Source organism: Nomia melanderi, chromosome 9, assembly GCF_051020985.1.
Source record: "Nomia melanderi isolate GNS246 chromosome 9, iyNomMela1, whole genome shotgun sequence".
NCBI classification, from domain to species: Eukaryota; Metazoa; Arthropoda; class Insecta; order Hymenoptera; family Halictidae; genus Nomia; species Nomia melanderi.
The window spans coordinates 16,960,754-16,979,390 of NC_135007.1; the positions used below are offsets into that span (position 1 = coordinate 16,960,754).

General features: G+C 50.0%; 1 protein-coding gene across 1 annotated transcript in view; it reads right to left on the reverse strand.

Moving 5' to 3' along the window:
* The window catches only part of Dora (zinc finger SWIM domain-containing dorado), a gene marked incomplete at its 5' end in the record, with an annotated part of 96,467 nt that extends 81,868 nt beyond the window's left edge, over window positions 1–14,599 (reverse strand). The window contains one exon of the mRNA XM_076371077.1: window positions 14,032–14,599. Within this exon, the coding sequence (XP_076227192.1) occupies window positions 14,032–14,599 (568 nt within the window). The remainder of the gene's footprint in view (window positions 1–14,031) is intronic.
* Window positions 14,600–18,637: the final 4,038 nt, after the last annotated feature.

The window sequence follows — 18,637 nt, forward strand, 5'->3', positions numbered from 1 at the left end:
AAAACGTCGTGCCGTTTTCGATCGCGGATCCCCCGTTAACCGGTCGCCGCATTTATCGGAGCTCCGGCGTGCTTCCCGGGGACCCGGCGAAAAGCCATAAAAGCGCGATTGAAACGCAATTTACGATGCGCGCCCGTGTCCGCGACACAGCGTTGCCCGGCGAAACACGAGAGTTCCGCGAAACACAATCCATCAGGCCCGGCCGATCGTGTTACGGGGCTGCGCCCCCGATCCATCTCGATCCTGGATTCTGAGGAGATTCCGTCGAACGCCTAGCCCCGAGTTAGCCGCTCTTCGTCGCGAAGAAGTCGATCCGTGAGAGGAATGCGGGTCTGACCGGTCAGCTTTCATCCCTGCTCGCCTCGCGGGGGAACCTCTCCAACCAGCGCACGCCGATTTTGACGAAACTTGCGCGAGACACGGCTCTCGATCGAATATTTCGCGCGTATTTCCTTTTATCGACGTCCACTTCGAAGGGGTGCGAACACCGATCTCTCGGAGGCTGAGCGAACCGGGTGCCTCTGGGTTCTCGTTTCTCGAGGAACAGATTGCAACGACGTTAAAAGCGCTGGGCAGACGAGGGACGAGGGGGGAGCCGATCGCAGGCAGCCAGGGAAGAGGGAGAGGTTCGGCTGCGCTAGAAACGCGCAACAGGGACGCGAGTGCACGCATCTGTTGCCTGTTGGTAATTGCGGCGGATAGGACGCACACGTGCGCGGCCGTACGCTGCATGAAAGCCGGGCAGCGGGCTCCACGCTGGATATACCGAGTGGTTCGCGTTATAGGAGACGAGGAGTCTATTTACAAGCTGCGACGACACGAGGAGAGGCATCATCTGTGCGAGCTTTCCAAACGAAAACCCTTATAACCATGGAAGACGTCGCGAACGATGGAAACTGGTTAAGCAGCAGTGGCTCTATCGCTTGCGATAATCCTTGAAAAATACCGTCGCAACTTTGCAACTTCTGTTATTCGCCTTCTTGACTTGTTACTGGCCAGTTGCTCTAGCATTATATACACAGTACAATGGAATCACCACTTCGTTAGACTCACGGCAAGTACAATCTTAACCCTTTGCACTCGGAAGTTTTTCACTAGAAATATTTTAACATTTTCCGATGAGATGAAATCGATATTATGTGAATATGTATGAAATCAAGTGGTGAGTGAGAGTCACCTCTCGAGTGCAAAGGGTTGAAGCTCGTTTCTCTCGAAAACGGAGGATCATTGCCAAAAAAACCAAGAGGTCGTTTCTAAACATGTACGACATGCATGGAGTTTCATTAAAAACCAAGTTGCCGCGTCCGGCCCTCTGCTCGCAAGACGCTGAACACGCAGCCGATCTTCAGGATTCATTGATCCAAGGAGATAGCGCAGGAGCCAGCAGTCTAGACCGTCGAAAAGCAGACGAGACACGCGTGCAGGATAATCGAGGCGCGGACTAGGTGAACGGAACGAGCCGGATAAGAGGGGTCCTCGCCCTCCTCGAACAGCCCGAGCCGCTCTCGGTAATTACGTAGGGGAGACGCTCCATTGTTCTACACTAGTTCCGCGCCAGGTAATAGGCACGTATATGTCCGGTGGCTGAAGGGTTTCTTCTCCCCCCCGCCTCCTCCGTTCTTTCGCGTCGCGTTCCTTCTTTTTCCCCTTGATAACGGGCTCGAGACGTCCCGCGGACCCGCGGGGAAAGAACCGGCCGGTTAACATTGACGTTCTAATGAAAAGATAAAGGAGATAAACGGTGACACCTACCGCGTGCTCGAGAACCAAGAGCGACGGCCGGGAGGAGTTGCAACTGGTTGGGGTTGGAAAGAATAATGGGCGGGAATTTGAAATGCAAAACGGCACCGGGAAATCTATTTCCTTTCTGTTTTTCCTTTCGACGGGGAACGCGCCGCGAGCCTCGCGGATCGTTACTCGCGGCATCCGAAAGCGAGTCTGACGGAGGATCGCGTTCGCTCGGATGCGAATTGGAATGCTGATGATTCGAGTGAGCATCCTCGTGGAAATCGAAACTTTTAACCCTCAACCGACCAGCTTTGTACACGCGAGTCTTGCTAAGTTGTTGTCGTCGGCAAATACGCGAAGAATTTTCAACATTGTAAGAAATCGATGGGAAATGCAGATCGGCTCGCCAGAAGCGGCGGGATCAAAGCTGAGTTATCGAGCCAGGACGCGAGCGAATCTCGACCGGAATCGCGCGCTGATAAAGAATCTCTCCCAGTCGAGGCGGGTCCGTAAAAAGGTTGTAAATCTGCTCTACGGCTAACCCGGCCGTAGAGATAATTTTATTACGGATCGTATCATAAGTCACTCGTTTGGCAACTGTCCAGCCGCCGTGCCCCCGTCCCTTTTCGCTCTTTGTATGCAACGCTCGAGTCCTGTCCTTGCGCCGCGGTTCTATTCTGCGAGCCCCCGTCGCCGCCGGGACGAAACGGGACCACGCATTGTTCGCGAATTAACGCGCGCCGGAAAACTGCTGCTGAAAACGGCTCTTTTCCCCTCGAACTGGGAACACTCTGGATCGTTTACGGACCCGTCTCGCGCGGAAACTCGTAAAACCGACGAAGATGGGCACCTTTTTCGAGGGAAACTTCTATTATTTCCCAGTTTCGGAAGCGTTCCTTCGACACCGATTATTTCCGAATAAAAGAGAGATTTCCTAATGATTGTTCGTTGTATGTAATACCGAATACATCTACTATGAGTCTATTCAAATGAGATTTCGTTCAGGGATCTCAGTTCCCAAAGAAAAATTCAAGACTGTCCGCCCGACGGCTCGAGGAGCGAACGGAGAACGGTCCTCGCAGGGAAGGTAAGCCGATCCGGCTGCTGCACGGTTTTTCAGCGTGGCTGAGCGATTGTTTAAAGGTCATTGGCCAAGGACGCGCGTGCACCGATCCAGCATAATGAAGTTTCAGCTGGCTCCGCGGCCGGGGCGCGCGGAGGCGCGCCGCCGGTGTTCGGGACCCGGCGCACGCTCGTCAGGTTAATTGAATTTATGGCTCGATATTTCGAGCGGGAGCGATTACGATCGACGATAGGCAGAGAGCCGCGTCGCGTGAATCTTTCTCAAGGTGGATCCCTCGTTAACGAACACGGGGATCGGTCCACGAACAATACCGTGATCGCCGAGCCGGCCTCTTCCCGATCCTCCCAATTCGCCAGCGGATCCTGAAAGTTCCCCCGGTGCCGGAGGACGGCGGCCGGGAGGGTCGGTAATTGCGAGAACGATGAATCGGCCGGCGTTGAAATCTCCTTTATGCGATCGGACCTATCAGCCGGGACTTTTACTGCCCCCGCAGCGTTCGGGAATCGTTCGGGGCTTATCGCCGGGCGCAAAGTTTCGAGCGAACGATAGGCGAGCTGCGCGAATAGTTCGGGTCGCCCGAGAGTTGCGCGGAAGTTCCTTGATTATCTGATTACCGGTGCCCTCCTCGATTTTTCCCGAGCGAAAGTGGACGGCTACGTCTCGAGTTGTGCCGGGGTTATTGGGAAGACGATGGAACTGAACTCGTTCCGAGAGCTGTGTTTCGTGTTCTCGTTTCGGACGTAGAAGTGGAACTGTAGGATTAAAGAGATGGAATTAAAGAGGTAGAGAATTATGGAACTACAGAAGTACGGAGCCTAGTATTATAGAACTAGAACCTGGTATTATAGAACTAGAATTACAGAACTAGAAGCTAGAACCTATAGCTCAAACCTAGACCCACTTATCGATCCCACCGCACAGACCTAAAACCTGGACTGATCTCTCGTTCCTCAACGAAGTTAGCAACTTTCGGTTAGCCATCTATCTGAACAGGACCCAAAGGAACAGAACTGTTCCAAGAACAATGCTAATTTCGATGAGCGGATACAATTCTCGCGCACGAGTAATCCTCGCTCGCCAACGCCGAGTTTACGACTCATTAGAATCCGGGATCCTCAAGAAACCGTATAAAAGTGAGAAACTGGAGTAGGGACAACGTAATTGGAACGAATTCGTCGCGCTCCCAAACGATCTCCCGGCAGAGTTTCATCCCCTAACGAGAATCGCGATTGAAAACTGTACGGAACGGAATTCCAGCCGGTAATCCGAGCCGAATTCCGGATATAGAACTCCAATGGCCGTGCCGACTGAGCCCTGATCTTTAGCCCTAGAATTTCCGGGCCAGAACTTAGCCGGGCGGCCATGTCATAAACTCCCGATCGAAATTGTTCGTATGATTGAAATAGTTCGGCCGCGAATCCACGATGCCAGATATTTTCTGTAGCCCGGTCAACCCGGCCGGCCAACGTTAATCTTCGTTCGACTGAAAAACGATCCTCCCCGGATCGAACCGCCGAAACACTCGATTCCCCGGAGAATTATAGGCACGCGATCGTAAAGAAGAAAACAAGGCGGGCCGCACGGAATTCACTTCATTGCACAGCACGCCAACCTTAATCGCAACCGTTTCGACAACTTACCAATGCGTTTCGACTTGTATAAATATTTCTTTTCACTTATTCGCGCGTTTATCAGTTCACAGCGTCGCTGACTGGACGAGAGACTTATGGAATATTAAACTATATCGGTAACTTCAAGATTTCGAGACAAATCAACCCTTAGCAATCTTATGTCTATTTTATTGCAACTTGTTTTAACACTAGGCTTACGGAACGCGTCAAATTGATGCATATTGGATTTTATAAATATTATTTTGTAAATGTTTACGCCGATTTTGATTGATGTCACACTGACAAGTACCCCAATTAGCTACTACCAAATCTCCAGTTTCCACAATCTATATAAACGAGCATCAATTCTTTTAGGAATAATAGAATGAAGTGTACAATAAATGCCCGTAAACCTAGTGTTAACAATTTTTTCTATATTTGTAGTATCACAATTGTACCATTTAAAGGTAACATTTCAACGCCCAAATATTCTTGAATAAATAGAGCGTCATACTAAGCTATAATCGAATGACCTAACGTCGAACCTCAAAGCGAGAAACCAAGAGCACTTCGACCGCAAAGGGTCGAAACATATCCCGCCACGCATAAAAACCTAAGCAAACGATGGGACAGTCTCTAACCTTAACCCCAAAAAGTTAAAGATCTTTTTCATCCGAAGTAGAGCTCTGTCGATTGCGATTCGAGCGTAGGGGCGCGGGAGAACGACAGAAAGGGACGTTTTTCAGAGACAGATCGTCGTCGATTAATCTCCCCCGGAGCCTGATTAACGACGCTCAACGAAAGAAACATTTTTTCCCGGTGTCCGAGAAGTTTCGCCCCGCAAAGGGCCGAGGGAACAGAGGGATCGTTAATTGCGTCCAACGTTAGGCGGCGATACACCGGCGGACTTGTTTCCCCGGCGGAATCTCATTAACCGGGTTGCTCGATGACTCGAGACACGTTAATGCCCGCGGACTCGCGCACGCGCGTTCTCACGAATCGGCATCAATCACTGTCGACCGAGAGGAACTTGAAACGTTCCAGGGCCGCGCGTGATTTATATGCACGGACGCCGCGCGGCTCGCCCCGTAACCCCGGCTGACCTCCGGAAAAGACCAAGGGAAAACCGATTTCTCCCCCGACCGGCCGATAAGGTTTTTCCCCGTATTCCGCCGCCTCCGTCGGGGAAATTCGCGCGAGTTTCTGTAATTCCGCCGTCGGCCGACGGTGCAGGGCATTCCCGAACGAAAGGGTGAATTCAGATGAACTCCGGACTCGATAAGTGGCCACGGATCGAAATGGAAACTCGAGTCGTATCGGTGTTTAGAGAAAAGTGCAGTCGAAGGGCGAGGGTTTCAGCCCCTGCCATCGACCCTCGTTATCAAGACAACGCCACCGGTATCTCGTTTCATTGTATAATTGTACGATAACTCCGCACTTAACGAGGCGGCCGTTTTTCCCGAAATTTACATTTCTCAGCTGCATCGGTTACTGACGCGTTCAGCGCCAGGTCACCGATTACTAATGAATTACTCGAAGACAACCGTGACATGCAAGACAACCGAACGGATTTAATAACGAAGTTGATAACAGTGCAACGCGAATATCGTAACGCGAAATAATGAATAATTCTCACGGAATAGAAGAAGATTCTCAGGAGTATACGAAACCATCAGCAGGAAAGGTTGAATTATATATCAGTTACTTAATTAATCGAAAAAAGGAGACTACGCGCTGGTCCCCGGCTGTGTAATTAAATCACGCGCCAGCCACTTAGCCTGCCAGATACGAAAATTTCATCTCGCGGGGACGCCGGCATTCCTGCGCAAAGGGTTAATGCACGTAATGTTTGTGTTTACACGGTACCGAGCGTCTCTTTAATTTCGTCGGTGGTCTTAACGCGCGCAATAAAGAAACAACGGTTAGCATTACTGTTCCTCGTACACCTGGTGCACCGGTTCTAACTGTACTCCCCGATCTTCGCCCGTCCAATTTAATTTCATTACTTTCCGTTATTTCATACCCGTCCCCGACGCGCGATAAAGTCCTTGTCATTATTATTATTATCATTATTGTTATATACGCCCGGTCGGCGTATCGACGTGAATTTTCCGAGGGGCTAATAAAACCTTTACGTGATCTACGCCCGGCTCGTATTTCATCGCGTTTAATTACGGCCCCCGCCGAATAATTCCACGGCCGAGAGGAATATTCGTTCCGCGGAAAAACTCTTGTCTAAATACGGGCGGCCGTTACGATAAAACGAGAACGGCAGAAACAGAGGGCCCCGGGACGGAGATAGATAAAAGGAAAACGAACGCGACGCGAAACGGCGCGCGCGCGCGCCTAGCGAAGAAAATAACGCGCGCCGGTACGTAAACCGGGGGATTAATATTCGAGGCACCACCGGCGAAAAACGAGTATCTTATTCTCTTCCAATTAGTGGTACGCGAATGCGAGCATGCATATTCAGATTTTTCCCGAGATTCATCTCGCGAGAACGAACGTCGGGCGGAGACGCGCGTTCTCCGGCTGCCGGGAAACGGAACGTTGCTCGGAACACCGTTCCGGCTATCTGCTCGTCACAGTTTCAAGCTGCGCGCGGTGCTTTCCGTTACTCCTGCGATCGGGGGATCCGCGATACCGGCTGCTAACCGTTAATTACAAAAATTACGCGCGAGCAATCGGGACGCTCCTTCCCCTTCTAATCCTCGCTGATTAACCCTGTCGACGGGAAACGAACGGAACGAGAAGTATTGAGAGCAAGGATATTTTTATTCCAAAATTACCAATGACGTCTTCAACATCGACAGTCTAGCAGCAGTAAGCATACTAGCTTGCCATATTTACAATCAACACAAGCATGCTAGGTCACTTCCGCGAATTTCTTTCCGCTCGTTACCTATGCTACGGTATTCTGGTAAGTCAGCTCGGAATACTTCCAGTCCGTTAAGGGTTAAATCATTCGTTCGTCTGAAAATTTCATCTCGCGGAACGTTCGTCCGCGATTTAAAAGCCGAAACCCGGATTCGTGCGGGGCCTGCGTCGTCGGAACGCCGAGCGGCGCGGCCGGCCAGGAGAGAAAACAATGGCGGGTGTCACAGAATGTATCGCTGAGGGACGGAAGAACGCGAGGAGGGCAGCAACGGCGGAAAGAGAAATGCCACGCGGAAAGGGATGGAAGTCGGGCGAAACGGGACGGGGAGGACGGAACGGGCCGTTGCTCGAGGGTGACGAAGGGTGGCCGCGGCGGAGCGACGGAGAAAGGGAGAGAAAGGGAGAGAAAGGGAGAGGGATGAACAGCCAGGTCCGAAGGGGAAGCCAGGTTTCGCCGGTCGATGTTGCTGGCTGTTGAACCCCCGCGCGTTCGCGAGCGCCCTGCTCGCGTGCTCGAGCATTTCGGACGGAAACGGGCGAATCGGGGTTTTTTGGGAGCCGAACGTTTCAGCCGCACCGCGGCTCGACGATTGCGGTTTCACGCAGGATTCAACGAGAAGTTTCTTCTAGGCAGATGCGATGGAGATGATGATGAGCGTGTGTATGGAGCGTTGGAGCTTGTAAATACGTGAAAATAAAATGATTCTTGTAATATTGCAACGCGTCAAGCGATACTCTCTGCGAGTTTTACCCCATTTCTGTGAATTTCTCCGTTGCCCATGTTACTTCAGACTATTTCGGACAAAGTAAGTGAAAGCGCCAATGCCGGTTGAGAGTTAACCCTTTGCACTCGGAAGTTCACTAGAAATATTTGAACATTTTCTGATGAGGTAGACATTTTGTGAAACTAACTCGAAGGAAAATCACATATTTATGAATATTTGAAAAATCACAATATTTCTCAAATTGATACATTGTACAGAGTATAATATTAAATATGAAATTTTATAGTTTTACTGCATGAAATCAAGTCGTGAGTGAGAGTCACCGTTCGAGTGCAGACGGTTAACATCGGATGAAGTCGGGAAATCGGGAAGGCAGACTGCACGGGAGTTGAAAATTGATTGAAAGCCTTGGAATAAACAACCGAAGATGCCGAAGACCCGCTCGAGACTGTAACTTAGAAGCTCGGCAGGAGGAGCTTCCTTTAAGACGATTGCTATCCAATTACTGACTGCCGTCACTGTTCAAAAGTATCCCATTGGGATGATTCATGCTCGAGGAGCTCCACGATGGGGAAACTTAGAAACGCGAAACTAAAGAGTTTCCGGAATACCCCGGTACTTAGATCGGAATACAGTTGGATCGTAGTTCTCTATGATTAAATGATTCACTCGCGCTTCCTGCGAAATAAATCGAGATGACGATCAACCCGGACGGACCGTTGAATCATATCATAATCACACATCCTGGAAACCGCAAATAATTCCCGTTTCAAAACCACCGTTTCGTCAACTGAAATAAGAATCCTGTACGAATCCTACGAATAAATTGCTATTTCAAAAATGACCGACACGCTCTTGATCAGCGTGTTTCAATAGCGATCTTCGAAGCTACAATATTCGATAAAACGCGACGTATCTTCATAAACTGCAAATAGAATTTCAAACAAAAATCTTATCAAGAACTCAACTTCCACTGCGAAAAGATTGCAATACCTCAAAGAGATCCTCGTCCGCAAAGAGTTAATTGTTAAGTTAATCACTGTAGACGCGTAGGTTAATATCGATGTAAACTTCATGGATGTGCGTGCATATGTATGGGTGTAGAAAAGAAAAGATATTAAAAAAACGAAGTTTGTGTTGACAACGAAAAATATATAGTCATCGTTTAAACGTCTATATTACCATCATTATTACGCCGTCGCCTAGGCAAATTCCCATTGAAACGCATGTTCCGCAGGAATCAATCAATAAATTCACATTTGCATAAACATCGATCCGCCGATCGAGTTCGACCGGGTCATCCGTCATGGCGTCCATCGTTCCGGTTTCATTAGCATCGTTTACGGCGACGCGGGTCGCGTCACCCGGTATATACCTCGGGCAACCCGTCGCGCGTCTATGACACGCCTATACCTATTTGCGAAGCGTGACAGCGAGAGATAGTGCACGGTCACGCGCGCCGCGCCGCGCCGCGCCGTCCGGATTTCAATTAGACTAATGCACCGACGTCGTCGCGAAACGAACGTTCGGCCCCGGCTTCCTTGCAGCTCGCCAACACCCGAAAAACACGGCGACCCGAAACACCTGGGAACGTCCACCTTATCGGCCGTTTGCGATACGGGATTCGCGATAGCCGACCGACCTTGTGGCGGGTACGTCTCACCTGTTAACCCTTTGACTGGGTCAAGAAACGGCTGGCTCCGCAGCAGCTACGCGCCTATAGCAGCTGTGTATGGTAATAGAGTAGGACGTTTACTCGAATGCAGATTTTTACAGAAAACAGGTAACGCGAAACCTGGGAAATTTGTCTCTTTAGAGAATCTCAAAACTGTGCTGAATTTTTCTCGGCGAAATGGAGAAATTTTTCTAGAAATTCCGAGCGAGGCTCGTCGAAGTACGTTCACAGCGCGAATCGCCGCGGAAATTACGCCGTTCCCGGTGTCGCGTTACTCGCGAGTACGCGTCGCACCTTGCGATAATCGTTCGCGCGCTTCGGCAGTCGAAGCGTGAAGCCTGGCTTATTTACCGCAACGCCGATCCGCTAAGTGGTCGCCGCAAAAACGACCGCCACCCCCGCTCGCGCAAAAGTTGACGCTCCGCGAGAGTGTCAACTTCTAAAATTACCATCCTGCTTGATTCGCGGCGAGCCACGGTTCCTTGGGAAGCCTTTGCAATCGCTGCCTTAGGTTTTCGACGGTAAATCAGCGGATCGTTTCGAAGATCCTCCAACTGACACGATGGAATTGATTGGGAATCAATTCCTCGGAGATTAGTAGATAATCCTAAGAATCTTCCGTAATCAATCGACACTAGGTGGATTCGAATATTATCGTGCGCATCGACAACCATAAACAACAGTCGGATTAACATAATTCTAGCAAGCTCCAATCGAATGAGTCACAAACCGTTTCCAAAAGGAATCCCTAGAAAACCAAAGTGTCGCGTCGAGAGGCCCAGAAAACGAAGCCTGCGATTCGAGGGAAAAGCTGCGAGTTTCTCAGGACACACCCTGTATAGCTGGTCCTGGAGGACCAGGTCCGTCGCGAAACAGACTTTCCAATCGGGACAAACGATTCGCAGCGATACGAGAGTGCAGCCGGCTCGGAGTCGTTCCCCGCTTCCATATACAGGCGCGCGGAGGAAGAAAGAGAGAGGGAGGGAGAGAGAGGGAGACAAACACGTGTACCGTGCGCACACCGCTGCAACGTGCATTCGTGTGCACGCCACGGGACCAGGGGAAGTAAGAGAGATTTCACTCGCTTCTTCTCCCGGGCCGTGCTCCTTTCCTTTTTCTCCACGGTCCTTGCTCCACGCCGGAGCGATCAAGGCCGAGAAAAAGAGCAAACGGAGCTGCCACGAGGACCGGAAAGGGATGGAAACGCCGTATCGTACTCGCTCTCGTTCGAGCGCGCTCGTGCTCGCGCGCGTTCAACGTAAACACCCGCTCCGAGATTTTCGTGCGGCGCGACCATCGCGTCGCGTCGGATTTTATCGCCGCGAATAATTTATCGGGAAGCCGGCGTTAATTTACGCGAATTAAACGGATTTACGATCGTGCCGGCGATTTTTACGGTACCCCGTTCGACGGGGATCGCGACGGGGATGAGGGTTAAACGGGAATATTCGGACTCGTCTCTTCGGGACGGATTTCATCCGCGGTTCTCTATTCTTTTCGGCGTGCTACCTTGTCGGCTTGCTTCGTTTACGGTTTTGTCTCGATGGTTGTTCTGAGGGATTGTTGGATAATGATTCGATGTCAGAAATTAAGAGATACTAGGCGTTAGTGGTAGAAGTAACGTTAATAAAGCAGAAACTAAGTCAAGATTCTTCGTAACGATTACTCTATCTTTCTTGTGTCTCATACGTCCGACGAAGATTCGGTTCGTTCGATTCGTTACCAAGAAAATTAACGCTCAAGCTTATGTGAAGCATAGTGACCGAAACTCGGGTAACGTGGCAAAGTGTTAATGCCAGATCTTCGACCAATCAATGCACTAATAAAATCAAAGTAGATAGACGCGTGTGAACTAAGCGAGTCGAAAGGTCAATAGATACACCCTCTAAAATCCTCGATACTCTATGTCGAAGGTGTCCGGAAGGGTTCATTCGAGCAACAAAGGTGCCATTGTTTAACCCAACATCGCACCGACTTCGTCCGGCACTTCGACGGCCGTTCGGAAATTCAGACGAGGCATTTATCTTCCGCGAGTCGCCGTCACGGTTCGCCGATAACAATTATCGCCGGACCGCCGAATGTATGCACTCGCGGCGCGGTAAAAAGCGACGTCCAATGAGAAATTGATTCCCCGCAGCCTGCGCGCACAATGGGAGTCCATTAATTCCTATCCCCGGCTTTATTTTCGTAACTGTTAAATAATTTTCGAGCGAAAGGGTTAATACTCTCGCACGATATTTCGGGACGATGGCGGCCGTAACGGGCGTGCCGTAAAACCGCGCGGTTATTTCCGTCCCGCGGCCGTTTACAGGGATCGCAACGAAATAATGAGGGCAGCCCGTGCATCCGACGAATTTTCTATTAACCTTTCAACCGGGGCCGACGGGTTCGCCGGTCAGTCAAGTTCAATTTCGTTGGTTCCTCGTTCCCATTGTCTCGCGTCGTGCACGATGTCCGAGAAAACAGGATACCGTCCATGATCCTCCATAATTCACCGTAAACCGTCGGAGATGGTTTTTCGAAACGCAGCGAGAGAAAGTCCGAGCGAGTCGCTTTTCCCGCGCGCGCGCGGTCGCCGCGGCTCGCCTACGCCTCGAAAACCAACGCGTTTCTCGCGTTCCGCCGGCCAGACGTGTCGGTCCGGCGGCGATTAATCTCGCCTAGGATTTCAAGGTTATCGCCGATCTGCGACCACGCTGTCACGCGACCACGATTCGCCGCTTTCCGCGGGTCGTGCTCGTTCCCCCGCGCTCGCTCGGCAGATACAGACTTCAGATTACCGCGAGTTGTGTACAGAAAACGTGCACTTACGCCGCCGTCACCGAAGTAACGGTTGCGCGGACGATCCTCTTTCTCGGGGCGAGATCGGGGTGATACGAGTCCGTCAGAGGCCGAAGCGATTCGATAGATTTTTCATATTGTCTGATTATAGTCAATTTTCATGGGATAAATTATACTCTTCGATACTCGTTTCCCTGGGTCGGAAAGCTCTATTTTTATAGCGACTGTTTTCTATAGATTTGACGCGAATTTCGTTTCTCGAGACGAATTCACGATGAGTATTAACGACTAGTTCGAGGGTTAATGTATCGAAGAAAAATAGGACAATGGGAGATCCATGTAGAAAATAATGACATCCATTGGGCGACGCTTCTTCGGAAAGATTGGAAAACGTGAACGTTTCGCGGAACGTGTTGCGATTGGGTGACGTGAACGGTTACGAGGAAAGCGATCAGCGTCCAAGGAAGACGAGGAGCGGTACACGGAAATTCTGAGCACTCGATAATGCCAGTGGTCGAAAGGAAAGGGAGGGAGAGAGAGAAAGAGAGGGGTCGCAAGAACGAGGACGACCGGCAGCAGCGGGGAACGTGACGATGCATCAGGAAGATGTGGAAATCGTTAACCTTGCCTGTTCCCGGCAACGGGGCATGGAATTTGTATGCGTCATACGCCTGCCGCGGGTGTCTCGGCCGCGACGCTCCAACGGATACACGAGAATCACAATGCGTCGGTACGGACGCGCGTCACCAAACGCCGCGGCGCGATGCACGCCTCTTAGCCGCCGAAGATAATGGACCTCCTCTGCGCGCCGAGGATCAGCCGGTTTGTAGCCGGAACGATTTGGGACGCCGTCACTGAACGGTTCAGCCCGTCGCCCTGCGACTTCCTCCTCGACTATGACCGATGCATTGCTTTGTCATTCATCGTTTCTCGGAAGAGAGAAGAATTCTAGGAACACACGTCCGCGTTCGCTCTAAATAAACGCGGCGCTGTTTCCAAAGTGGCAGGCTCTGCTCTCGCGAAACGCTTATTACTCTCGACTCTACTCCTACCGAGCAGGAATACTCGTATCCAGACTCATTCACAATGCAGACCAACACTGTTCACGTTGCCGAAGCGATTCGCGATGCAGGGAGAAAGCGAGTGTCCTAAATAATCCGGAATGGAGCGGAATAGGGGTGTCTCTACTGGTTCCGTGACCCGTTTATCGGGTACAGCTGCAGCCTTGTCGAACCACGCGAAGAACGAGTTCTATTTACAGAGGGGGACTTCGTTACGAATACCCAGTAAAGTTAACCAAAACGCTTAAAACGTATCCGAGTGAGCCCTATCGCGATCCACCCCTATCCCCTAAACTCTAGATCCTAGACACGTTACGAAACTGAAAGATTGCCTGGTACTCCAGGTATATCTTCCGAAGATCGGCCTCTCGAGGACACCTTCTCCCGAATCGACCTACCGCGGGAGGGAAGCCCTAGGTCAACCCAGATCGCCCCGGAGCGAGAGAAGGTTGCTAAAAGTGGGACAAGTGTACGACAAAAGGGGACTCACCTTCGCCGGACCTCTTGCCGATGCCGAAGCCGGTGGTGGATTTCCGCCATCCCCTCCAGTTGTTGCACAGGGACTCCTCGCTGGTCCAGCTGCACAGCGAGTCCTCTTCGAATCGGTCGGAGTCCTCGAAGGAGTAACGATCGGTGCAATCGGTCTCCTCCCACTCGATTACCTGCACGCCAGGCTGGCCCGAGCAGTCTTCGACGGTCCCGGGCCCGGCAGGGGCGCCGGCTGGCCCCGCGCCCCTAGCTTCGCCGCCGGAACCACCGCCGCTGCTACCACTGTTCCATCCACCACCGCCTCCTCCGCCGCCTCCGCCTCCGCCTCCACCTCCGCCGCCGCCGCCTCCTCCGCCACCGCCACTACCGCCACTACCGCTGCTGCCGCCGCCGCTGCCGCTACCGCTGTTGTTGCCGTTGCCATTGCCGCCGCCAGCACCAGCGTTCCCGCTGCCCCCGGCACCTCCATCGCCGCCGCTGCCGCCGCCGCCGCCGCCGCCGCGCCTGCCACCGCCGCTACCACCACCCACCACCACGGGAGACCGAGCCAGGTTGCCCGCCAGTTTTAATTATCGTACGAATCGACACGCGCGACACTACGGGCCACTGCGAGCCCGACGACGGCCCCACCGCAGATCACGAAGAAGCGACGACACCGCCGCCCGCCGTCCCTCGCCAGCAGCCGAGCCACCGTTCGTTCCTCGACCTGCTAAACCCTTACCCCTGCTCCCCCACCGGTCGCCGCCGCCTGCGAGACAACAGAACACGATTATTTCATCAACCCGCTACGAACCGATCGCGCGCCAGGTGTGTCGGAGCACTCCGTGCCGCTCGGCTCAACCTCGAACGGAACGCGGCCCTCGCTGCTCCAGTTTCGTCGCGTCTCGACGCCGATCTACCGTATCTGTATACTGAGTATCGGTGGTTGCCAATCGGAACTACGAAACGCAACGAGAAACCCCTGTGCCGTCTCGAGGCTCTTCGCCGAGCAACACGGAGCACGCTTAAAGCGGAGCTGCGCGTCGAGAACAGCGACGATGAAGTGTCTCTCTTTGCCGCGTTTATAGCGGAGTTAATGAAAGCTGCTGAACCTGAGGAAGAACTGTTATTATCTTCCCGCTCGCCGGTGTACGGGGAATATATGTTTTAAACGTAAATGTTGTGTATTGTACTGGCACTATTAAACGTTGCTCTACGTTTCCATTGTAAAGCTGCGTATATTTCTTTGCTTCGCTCTCATCGTCGCTTTTGCACGGCAGCTCTGCTATAAACGTACCCTAACGCTGTGTCTATGGGGCGGAACAGAGCGAAAGCACGCCGCGCTTGTAAACTTCTGTTATCGGTTAATAGCGAGGAACTAACTCTGGAGTATGATCGTTTTCAAATAACGTGGGGCTAATGACACGTCCCGTCATCCGATTTGCACGAAAAATCTATGTAATGTTTGTCTCTCTCCCCTTCGGTACATAAATATAAACAAATATAAACAACATTTGGTTTAATAACCTTCCCTTTCTCTCTTTCTTTTAGAGTAACTCTGCTCTTGAATGAGCCGGGGGTTGCGCTACCTCGGCGGGGTACTCGAATGGCATCGCGCGCGTGCCGGGACGGATCCGGGGTTGGCGGATCTCTTGTTGCCGTTTCCCTTTCATTTCTTTTCTCCTTTTCCTTCGGATTCCGGCGGATCAGGATTCTCGGTTCAAGAAGATCGCGGATGTGCAAAGTGTTGCGGTTAAAACACGGGAGTCCTTGGCGGGAGCTCGTTTCGTTTCATTTCAAACCTTATATTTTTCCCTAACAATGATCACGATTATAACAGCAAGATGTAAGATCGACTAAAAATTCGTTTATGTTCCTCTCTAGCTTCTGGAAAATTTCAACTGCTTCGACCTACGACCCTTAACACTAGATTCACTACATTCTACTTTATTCGCCCCTAGAAGACTACTTTGTCCATACAAGTCGCGAAAATTACAGTTTCAATAACAGAGAATTATGTGTATTCGCATAATTGCTCCAATGAAAGTCGAATGATATTCTTACTTAACCCTCAGCACTCGAACATTGTTTCGCTAGAAATATTCTTCATTTTCTAATAAAATTAGAAACATAATTTATAACTAACATTCATATAAATAATATAGAAATCAAGGGATGGAAGTATTCTATTTTAATGTTTCATGGATAATCAAGTTAAATGAACTTTAATATTATACAGTACATCAAACTTTGTAATTTTGCTGTGTCACACCAAATGGCGACTGCCTCTCGAGCGCAAAGGGTTAATAATATTCAAGGAGTTCGATATCCATCACACACTGTAAACCTAATAGCAAAAAAGTAGTCGCAATGACACTCGCGGTAAGGTATCGCTGAACCGATTAATGATTTTCAAGTGTAGACGATCGGACTGGGTCACGCATGCAACAGGGGCGGCGAGATGAAAACGAATACAGCGGCTGCGGGGGAAGACGATGGAACCGGAAGGACGGTTTACTCCTGCAGAATATATTTCTGAATGGTATTCGGAATCAGCGAAAGGAAGTTCGATTGGGCAGCGCGTGAGGCGACTGATGAATTTGGGGGAACGTTCCCGGCTACCATTTTGCGACCACCAACGCGCCGACCGACGTTTCCACCCCCTATTATACCGCTGTCATCGGAGACAGCTATCGCAACCACCGGTTTTAACCCTCGCGAATAGTTCCGATTAATTTGACCTGAAACGGACTTCTGTTTTGTTACCAACCGTTGCGTGTGTTCGTGCACCCCCAGATAGTCTTTTCTGCGAGAAAATATTAACCCTTTGCACTCGAATGTTTCTCAATAAAAATATTTTCATATTTTCCGACGAGACGGAGACGATACTCTGTGAAACTCGAAGAGAAATCACTATTTTATTTCGATACTCCTCAAACTGATTATATAAGGTGTAGTATTAACCCTTTGCACTCGAGAGGTGACTCTCGATTGGTGCATCAAAACTGTAAAATTTCGTATTTAACATTAAGTCCTGAATAATCCGTCGATACGTGAAATGTGGAAATAAAATATCACTGTTCTTATTTTGCGAATAGATTCCTCGTTAAGTTTTAAAAAATGTCACCTACATCTCATCAAAATAAATCGAATATTTCTAGGTGACTCTCAGTCACTTGACTTGACACAGTAAAACTATAGAATGTGATATTTAACGTTAAACTTTGTAAATGCCTCGATACGCGAAACATTCGAATAAAACAGCTTTGTTCCTCAATGTACTGGTGATTTCTCTTCGAATTAGTCTCAAAGAACATCGTCTTGGAATGGTAAATATTTCTAGTAAGAAACATCCGAGTGCAAAGAGTTAAATATTAAATTTTAGAACTTTACAGTGTGAAATCGAGTGGTTAAAACTTCCTGTGAAAATTATTGAGACGATCAACGAAGGACAACGATTTGTCCGCTTTGAACTTTCGAGTATTGTGTTGATGTCTGAAAATGCTGTTAAGGGTGAAGTAAAATGAGGTTCTAGAAAACAATAAATAAATAAGTCTGTCCGATCCGTTTGAACGAGTGCCCACGAACTGACTTTCAGTGTTGTTGTTTTGTTACAACGTACGATTGGAGAATTTTTAATAGGAGAATGTCAGTGAATCGCTCACCCTTCGCGAGCAGCTAGTAAATATGTAATTACTCGAAGCATGATGTCTTTCGCGTTCGAAATCAATTTACAATCGTATCTGGATCACGAGAGTATAAGAAGGTCGCCTTTCACTTTCGAATTCTGTTTTAAGGTCCTGCTTACTCTTCGAAGATAAATATAAACGCGTGGTAGCTTCCGTATCGACGGGGAACAGTTGACTAATTAACATGTTAACGGTTTCGACGAACGTAGATAAACCCCGTAACAGTCTCTATTTTCCAAACAGAACGATACTTCCACCAACGTGTCGATTGTAACGAAAACACAACACGAGCTACACCGAAAGTCTATTCGAATATGAATTCAATGTCATTGATCATTCAAACGCATTTCACAGTTGAAAACCACGAACCTATAGAGCGAACGTTTTCGGTGACAATTCGCTGCTTTATCTTTCGAGCAAATCGTGCTCGTCGGAAACTCGCCACGGTAAAAACGGTGGGACGCGAGATAAAATTTCTCCTCGGAGAAACGGTTCGCCGAATATAAACGATTGTCGTACAATAAAACAGCGATCTGTCCACTGATATGTATCATTGGTCGATAATTCCAGATCGAATCCGTTTCGACGTTAAAGGGAACCGAGCGGAAAGAGCTGCAGGTACCGACGGGATTCGACGAGCGGACTCGACGGAATCTGCGACGCCTGGAAACAGTTGGAAATCGTTGGAACCGGAGATTAAACGAAACAGCTGATTCACGTCGCTACAGTGTTTGAACGGCGTAATGATTTTTCACGTGCGAAAGGAGAATCTGTTTTCACGTTTCGACAGAGTTCGCGCCGTACCGGGGAATCGGCGGAAGGTAAACCGACGAACGAACGGCGAAATCTCTCGTACAATACGAGACCGAGAACTTGCTGGCCGACGATCCGTCGAACGTCAAATGGACGAGCGTACGATTAGGTTAGGTTCCGTTCGCG